This window comes from Bombina bombina, chromosome 5 (assembly GCF_027579735.1).
Source record: "Bombina bombina isolate aBomBom1 chromosome 5, aBomBom1.pri, whole genome shotgun sequence".
NCBI lineage: Eukaryota > Metazoa > Chordata > Amphibia > Anura > Bombinatoridae > Bombina > Bombina bombina.
In genome coordinates, this window is record NC_069503.1 from 295,057,522 (window position 1) to 295,075,164 (window position 17,643).

The 17,643-nt window shown below is 35.2% G+C and overlaps 1 protein-coding gene across 1 annotated transcript in view; it reads right to left on the reverse strand.

The window, feature by feature from the left end:
- Positions 1 to 6,926: 6,926 nt before the first annotated feature.
- Positions 6,927 to 17,643, reverse strand: part of CALCR (calcitonin receptor) — a 1,065,293-nt gene continuing 1,054,576 nt past the window's right edge. Inside the window, exon 16 of the mRNA XM_053714051.1 lies at positions 6,927 to 7,973. Within this exon, the coding sequence (XP_053570026.1) occupies positions 7,758 to 7,973 (216 nt within the window). The 3' untranslated portion in view covers positions 6,927 to 7,757. The remainder of the gene's footprint in view (positions 7,974 to 17,643) is intronic.

The following is a 17,643-nucleotide window of genomic DNA, read 5'->3' on the forward strand; positions in this document are numbered from 1 at the left end:
AGATTCAAGTTCAATCCGATTGGCTGATCCAATCAGCCAATCAGATTGAGCTTGCATTCTATTGGCTGATCGGATGGGGCTGGTAAGGTAAAAGAGCTTTGAACTTTTTTAATTTAGAATAGGGTAGGGCATTTTTTTATTTTGGGGAGGTTCGTTATTTTATTAGGGGGCTTAGATTAGGTGTAAGTAGCTTAAAATTGTTGTAATATTTTTAAAATGTTTTTAACGTATTTTTTTTTTTGTAACTTAGATTTTTTTATTTTTTGTACTTTAGTTAGTTTATGTAATTGTATTTAATTGTAGTTATTTGTCGTTAATTTATTTAATTAATTTAATGATAGTGTAGTGTTAGGTTTAATTGTAACTTAGGTTAGGATTTATTTTACAGGTAATTTTGTATTTCTTTTAGCTAGGTAGTTATTAAATAGTTAATAACTATTTAATAACTATTCTAACTAGCTAAAATAAATACAAAGTTACCTGTAAAATAAATATAAATCCTAAGATAGCTACAATGTAATTATTAATTACATTGTAGCTATCTTAGGGTTTATTTTACAGGTAAGTTTTTAGTTTTAAATAGGAATAATTTATTAAAGTATAGTGTAGTGTTAGGTGTAATTGTAACTTAGGTTAGTTTTTATTTTACAGGTAAATTTCTCTTTATTTTAGCTAGGTAAGCTATTAAATAGTTAATAACTATTTAATAGCTATTGTACCTAGTTAAAATAAATTGAAAGTTACCTGTAAAATAAAAATAAATCCTAAAATAGCTACAATATAATTATTATTTATATTGTAGCTATATTAGGGTTTATTTTAAAGGTAAGTATTTAGTTTTAAATAGGATTAATTTAGTTCATATGATAAATATTATTTAGATTTATTTAATTAATATTTAAGTTAGGGGGGTGTTAGGGTTAGTGTTATACTTAGGTTTAGGGGTTAATAAATTTATTACAGTGGCGGTGGTGTAGTGGGGGGCAGGATAGGGGTTAATAAATGTATTATAGGTGACGACGGTGTGGGGGGGGGGCAGATTAGGGGTTAATAAATTTAATATAGGTTGCGGCATGGTCCGGGAGCGGAGGTTTAGGGGTTAAACTATTTATTTAGTTGCGGCGAGGTGCGGGATCGGCAGGATAGGGGTTAATAACTTTATTATAGAGGGCGGCGGTATAGGGGGGGCAGAATAGGGGTTACTAGGTATAATGTAGGTGGCGGTGGGCTCCGGGAGCGGCGGTTTAGGGGTTAGTACATTTATTATAGTTGCGGCAGGGTCAGGGAGCGGCGGTTTAGGGGTTAATATGTATAGAGTAGCTTGCGGTGGGCTCCGGGAGCGGCGGTTTAGGGGTTAACATGTTTATTATAGCTTGCGGTGGGCTCCGGGAGCGGCAGTTTAGAGGGTAGTACATTTATTTAGTTGCGGCGGTGTAGGGGGACAGATTAGGGGTGTTTAGACTCGGGGTAAATGTTAGGGTGTTAGGTGTAGACAGCTCCCATAGGAATCAATGGGATATCTGGCAGCAGCGAACTTGTACTTTCGCTATGGTCAGACTCCCATTGATTCCTATCGGATCCGCCGCCTCCAGGGTGGCGGTTTGAAAACCAGGTACGCTGGGCTGGAAAAGTGCCGAGCTTACCTGCTAGTTTTTTGATAACTAGCAAAAGTAGTCAGATTGTGCCGCACTTGAGTGCGGAACATCTGGAGTGACGTAAGAATCGTTCTGTGTCGGACTGAGTCCGGCGCATCGAAGTTTACGTCACAAAATTCTACCTTTGCCGGTCTCTAGCCTTTGATAACTAAGGCGAATCAGCCTCGCCACAAATACGCTGCGGAATTCCAGCGTATTTGAGGTTGACGGCTTGATAACTAGGCCCCTGTGTGTTGAGTTATTTTGAGGGGACAGCAATTTTACACTGTTATACAGGCTGTACACTCACTACTTTACATTGTAGAAAAGTGTCATTTCTTCAGTGTTGTCACATGAAAATCTATAATAAAATATTTACAAAAATGTCAGGGGTGTACTCACTTTTGTCTGATACTGTATATAAATACATAAATACACACACACAAAATGTGGAAATGGACAGAACTGGAATCAGGTACAAATCCTATAACCCTGCAAAATGCACAGCCCTGGGTGCTCAATAGCACTCATAGCAAGCTATACAGCCTCCAGAGACCCAGGCAGTTAACCCCAGACAAGTCTGGGTGCAAGGCCCATATGGATTTTTACAAAACAAATTAATCAATTAATCAATACAACACACAGAGAAAGTCTGGCATTCTCTTGCAAGTACACAGCTAAGATTAAAAGCAACAATGGAAGAGTTAGTTACCGCATCTGGTCAAAAGGGTCAAGCACAGGAACCACGTCAAGGTCTCTTTCCTCCTGGGTCCCTTATCAACATTCAAACAATGCATGTTTTCAATCACATAAACTGGAAACCACACAGGGGTTTAAAGGCCTTATGTACTCTACCTAGACACATACAAAACAGAGAAATGGACTGTACTCTCAAACTGGACCAGGTACACATCCTATATATATAATGTATGCACACACACTTCAGATAACACAAACAACATATGTATAAACATTTGATAAGTTTGTGCAGAGAGTGTTTTCCAAACTGGAACATGTTATTTATTGTTTCAAGTGCTCCCTGTAATATTTATGTTTTGAAAAGTATGCCTACCTTGCTTGACTTAGTAGGTGCATATAAAATATTTTAGGCAGGAAGGCTCTCAAGTTTACATTGTAAAGGAGAAAGATGGGGAAAAAAACAGGCAATATAGTTATTACAATACAGTTAACACTTATGTAGAAGTTCCTGAGTTCTTCTCATCATCTGCATCTGTTGTACCTTCTACAAGGTAATCTAGTTCACTGAAAAGCTTTTTGTGTCTGTCCAAGTGAACTTACATACTACAGTTGGTAAGTGAAAACAAGAAGTCAATGAGCAAAACTGTATTAAACTAAGGGTTGGGTATATGTGCAATCACGTTTATACAAAAGTGTACACATGTAGGTCTGTAAAGCTTAGGTGTCAGATATCATTACAGTTGGGGGTGGCAAAAAATATACCGTAAAAACTATAATGTATATAAAAAAATATTTAAATAGAGAAAGTAAAAAATTTAGAGGGAATGAATGCCCATAGTATGATGGTGTAGGTGTTTTGGACAGAACAGAAAGACCAGGTTAATCCATACAGGGTCTGAAACAATTGAAGTTAACTGATTTTTTATTTGAAAACTTGCAACTGATCTAAATTATAGAAATACCTTGGTCAATAAAGGTAAAATGTTCATGGGGGTTTTAGCAAGGGTGGGTTGGGTACAAATATTTTTCATTTTCGCAAACTGTAGATTCACAGATTTGAATGTGGACTTTAATGGTTTCTGCAAACTAGAGATATATATTTTAGTATTTTGCAAAAATATTTTACGTTCTTATCACATAGGGCATGAATCTCTAAAGCTCTCTGGTCTGGTGAGATTCTATAAAATGCCTTGTCAGTTTAAGAGGCCTGCAGGATTTGTTTTAAAGGCAATTTTAACCCTGGGAACTGTGTATCTCATTAAGGAGGTTAACTAATATGCTTTATGTTAAGGAAATACACTTACTTTACAATATAATGTGCAGCAAAATAAACAGTTGATTTCTCTCTATGCTGGCAAGCTTTTCAGAATTGGGCCAATAGGGTCTGATTATCTAAAACACTCTGGTGGGGGTCTAGTGAGTCTAGTACTGGAAGGTCCATCAAAGAATTTTAGAAAATAAAATTTCCCCTGAGGAGTTTTTCTCTCACTAAAGGCCTAAAGATATAAAGCTTTCAGATCAGATAATCTAAAATGATCCTCCAGCACTGTGAGATTCCTTGAGGGATTCTAAAAGGGCAAATTTTGCTATACTTCTCTTTCTGTATGTGAAGAAGAGACAAGGCTAGTGCAATATAGCAGTTTATGACATGAGAGAACTGTATCAATTACATCTTGTGCTTTGAATCTTATATTACTTTAGACTTTAGATAAAGTTGTATTACATTTAAACTTTGCAATTTCAATTTTGTATTTTAATGCATATAGATTTTGTATACAGCAGTATATTTAGAATTGTGATTTTACAAATTCTGATAATGCTTTGACAATTTCTGTGTAAGGCTCATACTTTGCACACTTATTTGTATCTTTTACAAATTACATTGCACTTTGTATTTTTTCTATTTAAAATTAAACTGAAAAACTGACCGCTTCAGTTTTTCAGATAGCTTAAATACATTCTAAGGGCCTGATAATCAAGGATTATCTAGTTCGGAGAGAAATGATAGTGTAGACTTCACAGGGCCTAAAGTCTGAATTCTATAGCAAAAAGGACAGAACCTGTAAGTTCTAGAGAGATGAAAGATGCCTTCTATAGAAAGCAATGGGTCTATCTGGCATACAGGATTTTACATGGGAGAGAGAATATTGGGTTTCATGTCTTTTTAAGCATTGGGTAACAAAAGGTCACTATGAATGGCTTTAAACATTCAAGGCACATTTAAAATAAAACATGAATATACTTCTGTGGTGGGGTGTATGTACTGCTATAATGCTTATTCTAAATGGAAAGAAAGAAAGAAAGAAAGAAAGAAAGAAAGAAAGAAAGAAAGAAAGAAAGAAAGAAAGAAAGAAAGAAAGAAAGAAAGAAAGAAAAAGGAAAGAAAGAAAGAAAGAAAGAAAGAAAGAAAGAAAGAAAGAAAGAAAGAAAGAAAGAAAGAAAGAAAGAAAGAAAAGAAAGAAAAACATTTATACATTACAATAAATATACTTTTATTTTGGTAGAACCAGTTATGTTTTTTTCAAAATTGATGACCAATCATTTTTATTTTATTGACCAAAAGATGATTAATACTGATTATATAATTAAATCTCTGTTTACATCATTTTAAAAATAAATACATTGGAAAGCAAAAGCTAAATCATTTATATTAAGCCTTCCACTTTTATAAAAACAAGCCTGAATTTGCAGATAAATATTCTACTGATCTTCAAAATAGATATTCCTGGATTTGGAAAATCCAATTTTCTCAATTATAAATTACTTTTGACTATGATTTATTTTGTATTCTTTATATATATATATAAAAAAAAAAAGCTATTTAGCCATTGGCTTACCATGATGCTTTAAAAAAAAAAGAGTACATGGCTTTGACTAAGTCATAAAGCTGCAAATTATTGATTGTAAAATTATCTAAGAATGGCCTGGAACGCTTCCATTAAATTCAAATTAATAGCATGGTGATAATATCATAATTGTGTGAACACATCCATGAACAGTTAACATGCAGATGGATTTGCGAGATATATTTCTGGTCACATCATCCACTAGAATTAATGAAACAAGAATACATTTTGTGTACTTACTAATTACATACATAGTAAATGACATGACAAGTTACAGCTGACACCTGTCGGCAACCAGATTAAAACATTTGAAAGCTGTACTTTCTTTTAAAATGTTAATGCCAGTCCTAGACAGAAATTTTATAAAATAATTTTTAATTAATTTAAATGAAACACCATGATGATATGTATTATGTTAATTATGTTGAATGCATATATTTTGTACAGTTGTGTACATTTTAAAAAGTGAGACACTAATCTGAAGCTAAATAATTTTATAAGTGTCATTCTCTGTACAGCTTGTGTTTATGTGCTATATAATGTAAAAATAAAGATATAACGTATGTACCCTTTACTTTGTATTATAATAATATACAGAATCATTATTGCATTCTGCATGTTTTTTCCCTATTTCTTTAAAACTATTTAGCCCTTAAGCCTATACACTGATAATATAAATATCTGAAATATCAAAGATAATGATAAAATAACAAATATAATTTTATTTAAAAAAAAATAATTGAAAATTAGTAGCTCAGAAAACTGGAGCATATAATACATTAGTTTAATATAGTTTACTCTGTAAATAGTTTTTATGTACTGTATATATTAATCCCAGAACATATTTGTATTGTCCTCTGTATTTTATATTTAATATTAGCTTTTATAGACTTAATAAAATAAGTGGGGGGGGGGGGGGGTTAATATTCTGGCTATGAATTAGCTTAAAGCTCATGTCATTGTAAAGCTGCCTCATTGTATTTTTTTAAACATATCAATACAACTATATTCTTCTTTTTAAAATAACTCCTGATTCCAGCAAAACATATTCAGACATTCTTTTACATTACTAAAGACAGTTTGTTAATCCAAAACATATCATAACTTAAAAGGACAATAAACACCTTTTGCTTTTGTGCAAAATTGAGCTTCTTACCTGCTCCCTATGAGGCCAAAAATAAATTCTGCAATTGCTGCAAATCAAGTAACTGGTTTCGGCAATTTGCAGCATTTTAAAAATGTAGGATACAGATTTTGCTTTTTGGCCTTATAGGGAGTGTTGGACCATGCAAACTTTTTTACACAAAAGCATGAGGTGTTTAATGTCTTGTTAAAATAACTAAAATCTAAATTTTAATTGCATTGTCAAAGAGAATTCTTTTTGAGCATAAAGAAGGTTCTCATGGTAGATTAAAGGGACACTGAACCCACATTTTTTTTCTTTCATGATTCAGATAGAGCATGACATGTTAAGCAACTTCTAATTTACTCCTATTATCAATTTTTCTTCGTTCTCTTGCTATCTTTATTTTAAAAGTAGGAATGTAAATCTTAGCAGCCAGCCCATTTTAGGTTCAGCACCATGGATAGCACTTGCTTATTGGAGGCTTACATCTGCCCACCAATAAGCAAGCATAACCCAAGTTCTCAACCAAAAATGGGCCGGCTCCTATGCATCAAATTCCTTCTTTTTAAATAAAGATAGCAAGAGAACAAAGACAAATTGATAATAGGAGTAAATTAGAAAGTTGCTTTAAAAGTTATGCTCTATCTGAATAATGAAAGAAGAAAAATTGTATTCAGTGTCCTTTTAAGTAAAAAATGTGAAACAATGGCACATAAATTAATTGTGAAACAATGCATAAAAAAACATTTAAGAAAACAACTAGAAAGACAACAAAAATTATCTTTGAGACCATTCATTCAACCATTCTTTAGCACCAAAATTATTCAAATTGTGCACTGTGCTTTTCAAAGAAACAAATTGGATATTTTTTCTATATATCTATAATCTAATAAACTATTACATTTTAAAAAAATAACTTTAGAGACCATTGAAGATATTCTGGACCCTCAGTCAAAAGTTCCCTCTAAAATATAGTCTAAAATTATGACCATATGCTTTGAGCAAATCTTACTGTATAACACATAGAATAATTCTGAAAGTGAATATGATGAATTTGACTATAAATTGTAGAAACACTGACGCAGATGTTTAATCACCACTTGTCATAGCACTCTTTGTAACCAGCCTTTCTTTAGGAATTTCTGAATGTCTCTATCCTTTAGAAATGCTATTGTAGCAACATTCCGATTCATAGTACAGCCAACATTCCGATTCATAGTACAGCGAACATTCCAATTCATAGTACAGCCAACATTCCATCCTAGTTAAGACCACATTCCATCCTAGTTAAGACCACATTCCATCCTAGTTAAGATCACATCAGAGGAGTTTTGATGCAGTGAATACTGTCAGTAATTCCTCTTACTGACACTCATTTTAAAGGCTTTAATTCCTTAGAAAATAATGTTGCTTTCAGACTTCCATCAACAGTATTCCTATGTCGCTATTAGTTCAGGCATACGTGTCTTCAGAATTTAATGCAGTGATTTCTGATTCATCTCCATATTTTCCATTTAATTGTTCACAGTTAGAATCATGGAGGTAAATGGGAACCTCAGTTATTGATGTAGCTGTGTAGGATGTTGACCGCATAGAGCAGTGGTCTCTTCGCCTTTGGCCCAGCTGAGTTTTATATTGCATCCATTGTCTCTTTAATGCTCCCTGAACCTGAGGAATGAACACAAAAGACTGAATTATAGTGTTTTCCACTTTGAAAATGTACCATTATTTTGGATCACTATTTTTTCAGACAATAGAAATTCAAAACCATATAAACATGAAAAACAGTGTAACAAAAAATGACAAACTAATATGCCATATAATGTGATACATTAATAAATATTTACATTTGACATAAAAACAGATGCGCTAGTGACAGGGAAAAAATAACAAAAAAGCCCTTTACCTAAACCACATGTATCTATATAAATATTTTATTCTTGGCTACTTTCTGGTTTATCGTGCCTCTTGAAATTAATGTCAATTTACAGCAAATTAAGGGACAGTCTACTTTTTATTGTTTAAAAAGATAGATAATCCATTTATTACCCATTCCCCCATTTTGCATAACTCCCACATTCCTCTTCAGACTGACTCCTTATTTCAGTTTTTTGACAGACTTGCATTTTAGCCATTCAAAGCTAACTCCTAGTTAACTCCATGGGAGTGAGCACAATTATCTAAATGGCCCACAAGAACTAGCGTTGTCTAACAGTGAAAAACTGTCAAAATGCAGTGAGATAAGAGGCGGACTTCAAGGGCTTAGAAATTAGCATATGAGCTACATAGGTTTAGCTTTCAGAAAAGAATACCAACGCCTAGATTTAGAGATCTGTGTTAGCCGTCAAAACCAGCGTTAGGGGGTCCAAACGCTGGTTTTGGGCTACCGCTGGTATTTAGAGTCAGTCAGGAAAGGGTCTAACGCTCACTTTGCAGCCGCGACTTTTCCATACCGCAGATCCCCTTATGCCAATTGCGTATACTATCTTTTCAATGGGATCTTTCCAAAGCTGGTATTTAGAGTCTTGGCTGAAGTGAGCGTTAGAAATCTAATGACAAGACTCCAGCCGCAGAGAAAAGCCAGGAGTTAAGAGCTTTCTGGGCCAATGCCGGTTCATAAAGCTCTTAACTACTGTGCTCTAAAGTACACTAACACCCATAAATTACCCATGTACCCCTAAACCGAGGTCCCCCCACATCGCCGCCACTCTATTAATTTTTTTTAACCCCTAATCTGCCGACCGCACACCGCCGCAACCTACGTTATCCCAATGTACCCCTAATCTGCTGCCCCTAACACCGCCGACCCCTATATTATATTTATTAACCCCTAATCTGCCGCCCCCAACGTCGCCGCCACCTACCTACAATTATTAACCCCTAATCTGCCGACCAGACCTCACCGCTACTATAATAAATGTATTAACCCCTAAAGCTAAGTCTAACCCTAACACTAACACCCCCTTAAGTTAAATATAATTTAAATCTAACAAAATAAAATAAATCTTATTAAATAAATTAATCCTATTTAAAGCTAAATACTTACCTGTAAAATAAACCCTAATATAGCTACAATATAAATTATAATTATATTGTAGCTATTTGAGGATTAATATTTATTTTACCGGCAACTTTGTATTTATTTTAACTAGGTACAATAGCTATTAAATAGTTAATAACTATTTAATAGCTATCTAGTTAAAATAATTACAAAATTACCTGTAAAATAAATCCTAACCTAAGTTACAAATACACCTAACACTACACTATCAATAAATTAATTAAATAAAATACTTACAATTATCTACAATTAAACCTAACACTACACTATAAATAAATCAGCCAATCAGATTCAAGTTCAATCCGATTGGCTGATCCAATCAGCCAATCAGATTGAGCTTGCATTCTATTGGCTGATCGGAACAATAGAATGCGAGCTCAATCTGATTAGCTGATTGGATCAGCCAATCGGATTGAACTTGAATCTGATTGGCTGATTCCATCAGCCAATCAGAATTTTCCTACCTTAATTCCGATTGGCTGATAGAATCCTATCAGCCAATCGGAATTCGAGGGACGCCATCTTGGATGACATCCCTTAAAGGAACCATCATTCGTCAGGAAGTCGTCGGCCAAGATGGATGTTCCGCGTCGGCGGGATGAAGATGGATCCGGAAGAAAGAAGATTGAAGATGCCGCTTGATAGAAGACTTCAGTCGGATGATGGACCTCTTCAGCCCGATGATGGACCTCTTCAGCCCCCGCTTGGGCTTGGATGAAGACTTCGGAGCCTCTTCTGGACGTATCGGTGATACCCGGCGTGGTGAAGATAAGGTAGGGAGATCTTCAGGGTCTTAGTGTTAGGTTTATTTAAGGGGGGTTTGGGTTAGATTAGGGGTATGTGGGTGGTGGGTTGTAATGTTGGGGGGGTATTGTATGTTTTTTTTACAGGCAAAAGAGCAGAATTCTTTGGGGCATGCCCCGCAAAAGGCCCTTTTAAGGGCTGTTCAATTTTTATTTTAGAATAGGGTAGGGCATTTTTTTTATTTTGGGGGGCTTTGTTATTTTATTAGGGGGCTTAGAGTAGGTGTAATTAGCTTAAAATTGTTGTAATATTTTTATAATGTTTGTAAATAATTTTTTTTATTTTTTGTAACAGTTCTTTTTTTATTTTTTGTACTTTAGTTAGTTTATTTAATTGCATTTATTTGTAGGTATTTGTATGTAATTAATTTATTGATAGTGTAGTGTTAGGTTTAATTGTAGATAATTGTAGGTATTTTATTTAATTAATTTATTGATAGTGTAGTGTTAGGTGTATTTGTAACTTAGGTTAGGATTTATTTTACAGGTAATTTTGTAATTATTTTAACTAGGTAGCTATTAAATAGTTATTAACTATTTAATAGCTATTGTACCTAGTTAAAATAAATACAAAGTTGCCTGTAAAATAAATATTAATCCTAAAATAGCTACAATATAATTATAATTTATATTGTAGCTATATTAGGATTTATTTTACAGGTAAGTATTTAGCTTTAAATAGGATTAATTTATTTAATAAGATTTATTTTATTTCGTTAGATTTAAATTATATTTAACTTAAGGGGGTGTTAGGGTTAGGGTTAGACTTAGTTTTAGGGGTTAATACATTTATTATTGTAACGGTGAGGTCCGGTTGGCAGATTAGGGGTTAATAATTGTAGGTAGGTGGCGGCGACGTTGGGGGGGGGCAGATTAGGGGTTAATAAATATAATATAGGGGTCGGCGGTGTTAGGGGCAGCAGATTAGGGGTACATAGGGATAATGTAGGTTGCGGCGGTGTACGGAGCGGCAGATTAGGGGTTAATAATAAAATGCAGGGGTCAGCGATAGCGGGGGCGGCAGATTAGGGTTTAATAAGTGTAAGGCTAGGGGTGTTTAGACTCGGGGTACTCGGGAAACAATGGGGCTGCGTTAGGAGCTGAACGCTGCTTTTTTGCAGGTGTTAGGTTTTTTTTCAGCTCAAACGGCCCCATTGTTTCCTATGGGGGAATCGTGCATGAGCATGTTTTTGAAGCTGGCCGCGTCCGTAAGCACCGCTGGTATTTAGAGTTGCAGTGGCGGTAAATTATGCTCTACGCTCCCTTTTTGGAGCCTAACGCAGCCCTTCTGTGAACTCTAAATACCAGCGGTATTTAAAAGGTGCGGGGGGGAAAAAGCACGCGTAGCTAACGCACCCCTTTGGCCGCAAAACTCTAAATCTAGCGGCAAGTGAACAAAGCAAATTTGATGATAAAAGTACATTTGAAAGTTGTTTAAAATTGCAAGCCCTATATGAATCATGAAAGAATAATTCAGACTAGACTGTCCCTTTAAGTACACCATTTTTACTTCTTGCATTTGTGGAAAAAAAACTTTGATTTTGACACTTGTTTGTTTAAAGTATGATTATGCTTCCAGTGTAATAATGTTATAGTACAATTGGTTTTGTATCCATCCATCTCTTTGTATGTTAATGCAACAGTTAACAATTTAAGCTTACTGCATCTGGTGGGGATATGGAGTTTAAGGTAAGGCAATGCGTGAAAATGCTACCCAATCAAACTTGTCTTTACTGAGGTAGATAAGTCAAACCAATGTAAAATCTTACTCAACAACAGATTATAACATTTGATCCAAAAGGTATTAAGGAAATGTGGAATTAAGGTGAAAATTTCAGTTATTGAGCATTAAAAATCTTCAATTTCTTTTAACATTAAGGGGTATAATTATCAAAGTGCAAACGGACATGATACGATGTAGCGTAACATGTCCGCTGCACATCAATACGCTGTCGTCATTTATCATTGCACAAGCAGTCCACCAGAACTGCTTGCGCAATACCGCCCCCTGCAGATTGGCGGTCAAACGCTAGCAGGGGGTGTCAATCAACCCAATCGTATTCGAGTTTGATTTCTGTCTGCCGTCTCAGAGCAGGCGGACAAATTATGGAGCAGTGGTCCATTCGGAGCTTGATAATTGGACCCCATAGTGAGAAAGACTGGGGGAATACACACACACAATCTAATCAATGCCAATAGGACTAACACACATGGATTAGTGAATGTGATACATATGGATGTCTACTTTAAATTAACCTTTATAAGATGGATGAGTAAAAATTTTACATTTTTATAGATTTTGAAATTTAAAATATATGCATGACCCATGATAGATATTATTTCCTCACTGGTTGATAATGACAACATCCACAGATATATAGCTGGATGGGGAACACCTCTATAGTCCAAAAAAAATAATAATATTTAGGATATGAACAATCACCTTTCCCCCAAAAAACTAACCTCTAAAAATTTTTTTAAATTAACACTTTAAGGTTTTAATTTAAATGCTACAGTGGGCACTGAACAGTTAACTTATTTTTAAACCAGACACCCATAGGCTATTCCAAAGAGGATTTTCTAACATAGTAAAAAAAGGGTTTGGGTCCCATGAATAAATGTTACTAAAATTGCTCAAATTAACTGTATTTTAATTTTCATGTAAGACTTCACCTGCTGCAGTTTAGCTGCAGCTGTGGTTATTTATTCTACTAATCTTTTTAAATTCTGGCAGTGATCCTAGAATAGCCCATAAGGACGTTTGAAATATAACCTTTAAGTAAAAAAACTATGACCACAACACGAATCGCAAATTATAGTAATTTTTAAAACTTACAACTGCCTTCTGAAATACATTTGTGCTTAAATAACACAGAGTTAATGTCACTACATTATCAGCTTTGGAGCTCTAAAGGTGCAGACTCATATGAGAGAGCAAGCTTGAATCCGATAGTTAAAGGGACATGAAACCCACATTTTCTCTTTCATGATTTAGAAAGAGCATGTAATTTTAAACAACTTTCCAATTTACTTATATTATCTAATTTGCTTGATATCCTTTGTTGAAAAGCATATATAAAGTAGCTGCTGATTGGTGGACACCCTGAACTAGTCCAACCATAGTGACGGATGGCTGTGCAAGAGTAGGGTCATTGCACAAGCAGCCACTCATACAATAATATAGAAAGCATGATGTTGCCCACTAATTTCTTAATTAGGAACTTGTCCACCCTCACATTAATTAATGCTGGCCATAATATTAAGAATGGAGACAATACACTGAATACATGCAAACCTTGGACTTCAGACAGACCACATAATTTATATTTCCCAATTTCTTTTGAGACAGACATGTTGTCAATGGTTAATTAATGAGTACCCAGTATATGGTCCAAATCCTAGACGGATACCAGAGGTAACTTGAAACTATATTGTTGAAAGGAGAACTATTTGTTGTATGCAAAAACATATGAGTAATGTATGCTTACAGTAATTCCGTTTTTCCTCATTTGTAACATAAGGTTGCAGTCACTCATTTAAGGTAGAAGTACTCAATTAAATAAATTATTATTTATTCTGTTGAAATTTCTGTTTGCAGGCCAAAGTTTATAGCAGCAATCGTCAAAATGATAGCTCATTTCTGAATTTAAATGGATAGAAACAGCAAAAAAGAAATCTCAGAATGTCTCTAAACCAATCTCAAACACTAGTGCGGGAATTAGGTTAATACTACTATGAATGAGCTAATAAAAAAAAAATGAATTCATTCAATTTTGGGTCAAAATATTAAGTATTAATACATATTTTTTTTTTAAAAACATGAATGAGAATTCAATAAATAAAAATTAGCCAGGCGCCAAACCTATTGCAAAGAATGTCCTTTTTTATCAGAACACTTAAAAACAATGACCTTAGAAAAAAGTTTTGTTTCAGTATCAAAGTATCAGAAAAGTCAAGAGAGTTCCAAGCAACAGATTTTGTAAAAACAAAATGTATGCTTATCTGATAAATTAATTTCTTTAATGGTGGTGAGAGTCCATGATCTATTAAACATGGGAATCACTTCCTAGTTACTAGGAGGAGGCAAAGATTCCCAAAACTTTCAATAGTACTTCATCCCTCTTACCTCACTGGTATGCCAGTCATACGTATATATCTAAGCAAGCAGAATTAGCAAAGAAAAAAGGTAGGAGAGGAAAAAAAAGGTGCCAACTGTTACTGACTGTTAAATATCAATAAAACTGGGCGGGGCTTGTGGACACCATGAACCAAAATGAATTTATTAGGTAGAATTAAATTTTGTTTTCTTTCATAAGGTGCTGGAAATTAATGGAAACTGATACCCATGCTGTGGAGTCCACAGTAAATGAGGGTGGGTACAAACATTTTGAAAAGGCAAAAAACTGTTTTTCAGAAACTGTTGCCTGGAGAACTTTCCTACCAAACACCACTTCAGCAAAATAGATAGAACTTAGTAAAAGTATGAGGGATTACCATGCTGCCCTGCAAATGTATGCAATGGAAGCTTCATTTTTGAAAAAGCAGGGATTTGAGACTGATCTAAAAGAGGTAATAAACTTTTGGACGAGACCTACCTACATCCAAGTAAGCCTTGCAAAACAGAAGCTATAGCCAAGAAGATAAAATAAACTCTGAAGCTTTCTTGCCTTTACGTGGACCAGAGAATAAAAAGATTAGAGGATTGTCTAAATTCCTTCATAGCCTATAGGTAAAAAAATCAAAACTCTTACTCCCAATAAAAAAAGTCTATTTTTAAAATTCTAAAGGATTAGAAAAAAAGAGAAGGTAGTACCATTTCTTGATTTATATTATCATAAGAAACTAACTCTGGCAAGAAACCAAACTGTTCCTAAAACTGCTTATCCTTGTGAAAAATAAGATAAAGAGGATAACCAGAAATAGCTGATGATTCAGAAACTCTTTTAGCTAAAGAAACTGTTAGTAGAAACAAAACCTTCTAAGAAAGATACTTGAGGTTTAGAGAATTGATTGGTACAAAGGGAGAAGCCTGCAAGACTCTGAGACTTTAGATTCCATGGTGAAGAGATTGGCTTAAAGGGATAGTAAACCCCCAAATTTTCTTTTATGATTCAGATAGAACATACAATTTTTAACAACTTTCCAATTTAATTCTATTATCAAATTGTCTTCATTCTCTTGTTATCCATTGCTGAAGGGACAACATTGCACTACTAACATGAAGCTGAAAATATCTATTTAGCCAATCAGAAGAGACAAATGTGTGCAGGCACCAATTAGCAGCAGCTCCCACTAGTGTATGATATGTGCATATTCATTTTTTAACAAGGGATACTAAGAGAACAAAGCACATTTGAAAATAGAAGTGAATTTAAAAGTGTCTTAAAATGGATAAACTATACACACGACTTCCGGAGGCGGAGACTGCAGAAACGCTGCTGAACACATGCTCCATGTCCAACGGAGCTTGTAACACCAACCGCTGCGCATCAGTCCTTGCCGGGTGAGATACACTCACAGGCCGGACACAAGACCCAGGATTGGCCGGGTAATATACAGCGCAAGAAGTCGAGCAGAGGTAAAGACCGGTTAGCCGCGGCCGCGGCTCAACACAACGAGACAGGCACAGGAAGTGGGGCATCTCGGCACAGTACACACAGACCGGAAAAGAGGTGCAAAGCCCAGACGGCGCGTAGGTGCGTTGGGATGCACCAAAGTAGTACCGGGGACCCCGACACAAGAAGCGGAGGATCGGAGGAGCAGTAGTAAGCAAGAGTGGTGATTTTCGAGCACACCAAAACAAGTCGGCTTGGAGGAAACTAGCCGGGGCATAAGATAAGCTGCATAGCAGCTGGAGGAAGACAGCTGGATCACAAGACAAGCTGCAGAACACTCAAGAGGGACAGCGGATATCGGTCAAGCCAAACGCAAGTATTAAAAGGGCTTTGATAAAGCTAAAAGTGTGTGAATTTTGAGTGAGCAGCTATTTAGCAATAGACAAGACAAAGAAAAAAGAGGGGTACACAAAAGCTAAAGGGATGCGATAAAATATAACATGACACAGAGTGAAAAAATAGATTAAACAAGGTTACTACACCCCTAAACTAATTAAGGGACGCCACAAGAACAATACAGCTAAGAGACTCTGAAGAAATCTCTACAAGTGGTGACTAACAGGAGAAAGGAAAATACTTTTTTAAGATATAAGTTTGACACCCCTGAAAGTAACAGTAGCTGCCATATCTCATCCCTCACTACTATAGCCCCATCTCTGTACAAAAGACAGGACTACCCTGAATATCTATCAAAAGGAGTTGAGAGAAATAATCCCTAGCCCTTAAAATTCAAATAAAGACATAAGAAGCAGTTACATACTGAAAACTGGGACCCAACTGAGAAGGAGAGACTTATCTTGATTACTGAGGGGACATAAATACAGTGTTGTATGCTGGTATAAGATTTATCTCTGTTCTAAAAGAAATGTAAATAATAACATAAAAAGAGACACCAGAGATAAAGTGGGACCACACTGAAGTCATTTTAAAGCTCAGGTCATAAAAAATAAGGACTGAAAGAGCAATGAACTATGTAATAATGACTGAACATTTAAAGATCAACATGGTTCATTAAATGTTACCACTTGAAAAAGTTAACAGTTGAAAGGAGGAAGGGAATCACCCCTCTAAGGGTGGCTGATAATTTAAACCTGACATTGGTCTGAAAGTTTCACTTAATAGGATATTCAAGTAGACACATGTTGTTGTGAAGTTTTAAATTGTTTTCTTTTTTTTTCTTTTCTTTTTTCTCATGATTGTTTATTTTGCACGGTTGTAAGGTTAAGTATACTCTTGTAACCAGATTGTATATGCACTAAATTGAGCACGAAAATTGATCACTTTAGACACACGTGGTTAGCTTAAGTAAACCAGCTCTTCATAAAAGAGCAGCAGGTGAAGGGTTTAATTACACCCCGTAGGAGACACCCCTAAGTGGGGGTTGCACATAAAGCAATACACCAAGAGATATTGCATCTGTTGGATAAGTACACAAGGTAATAATTTGCACAAGGAGTGCACCTATAGTAAGTGGCCAGAATACAGGGCCCCAATCACCCACACTCTTAATGTTAAGCATATGCAAATAGGCATAAGCTACTCACGTATAGCACACACACTCCAAGAGCAGATAATCCACAACACAGACAAGCACACAGACCTATGGAAAAATATATGAAATCAAGATCACCAGCTATGCCACCCAAAGCAAAAGATAAAAAACAGACCAATAAAAGTGGTGAACTCACATTAGAAACAACACTAGATGAATCACATATAAATACTGTAGAAACACAGCAATTAATACAGCAAATCTCTGATATAATGTTACCACAGTTCAATAATATTAAACAAGAAATCACTAACCTCTCTAATGAGATTAGACAGTATGCCAATAGACTCACAGAGGCTGAAACTCG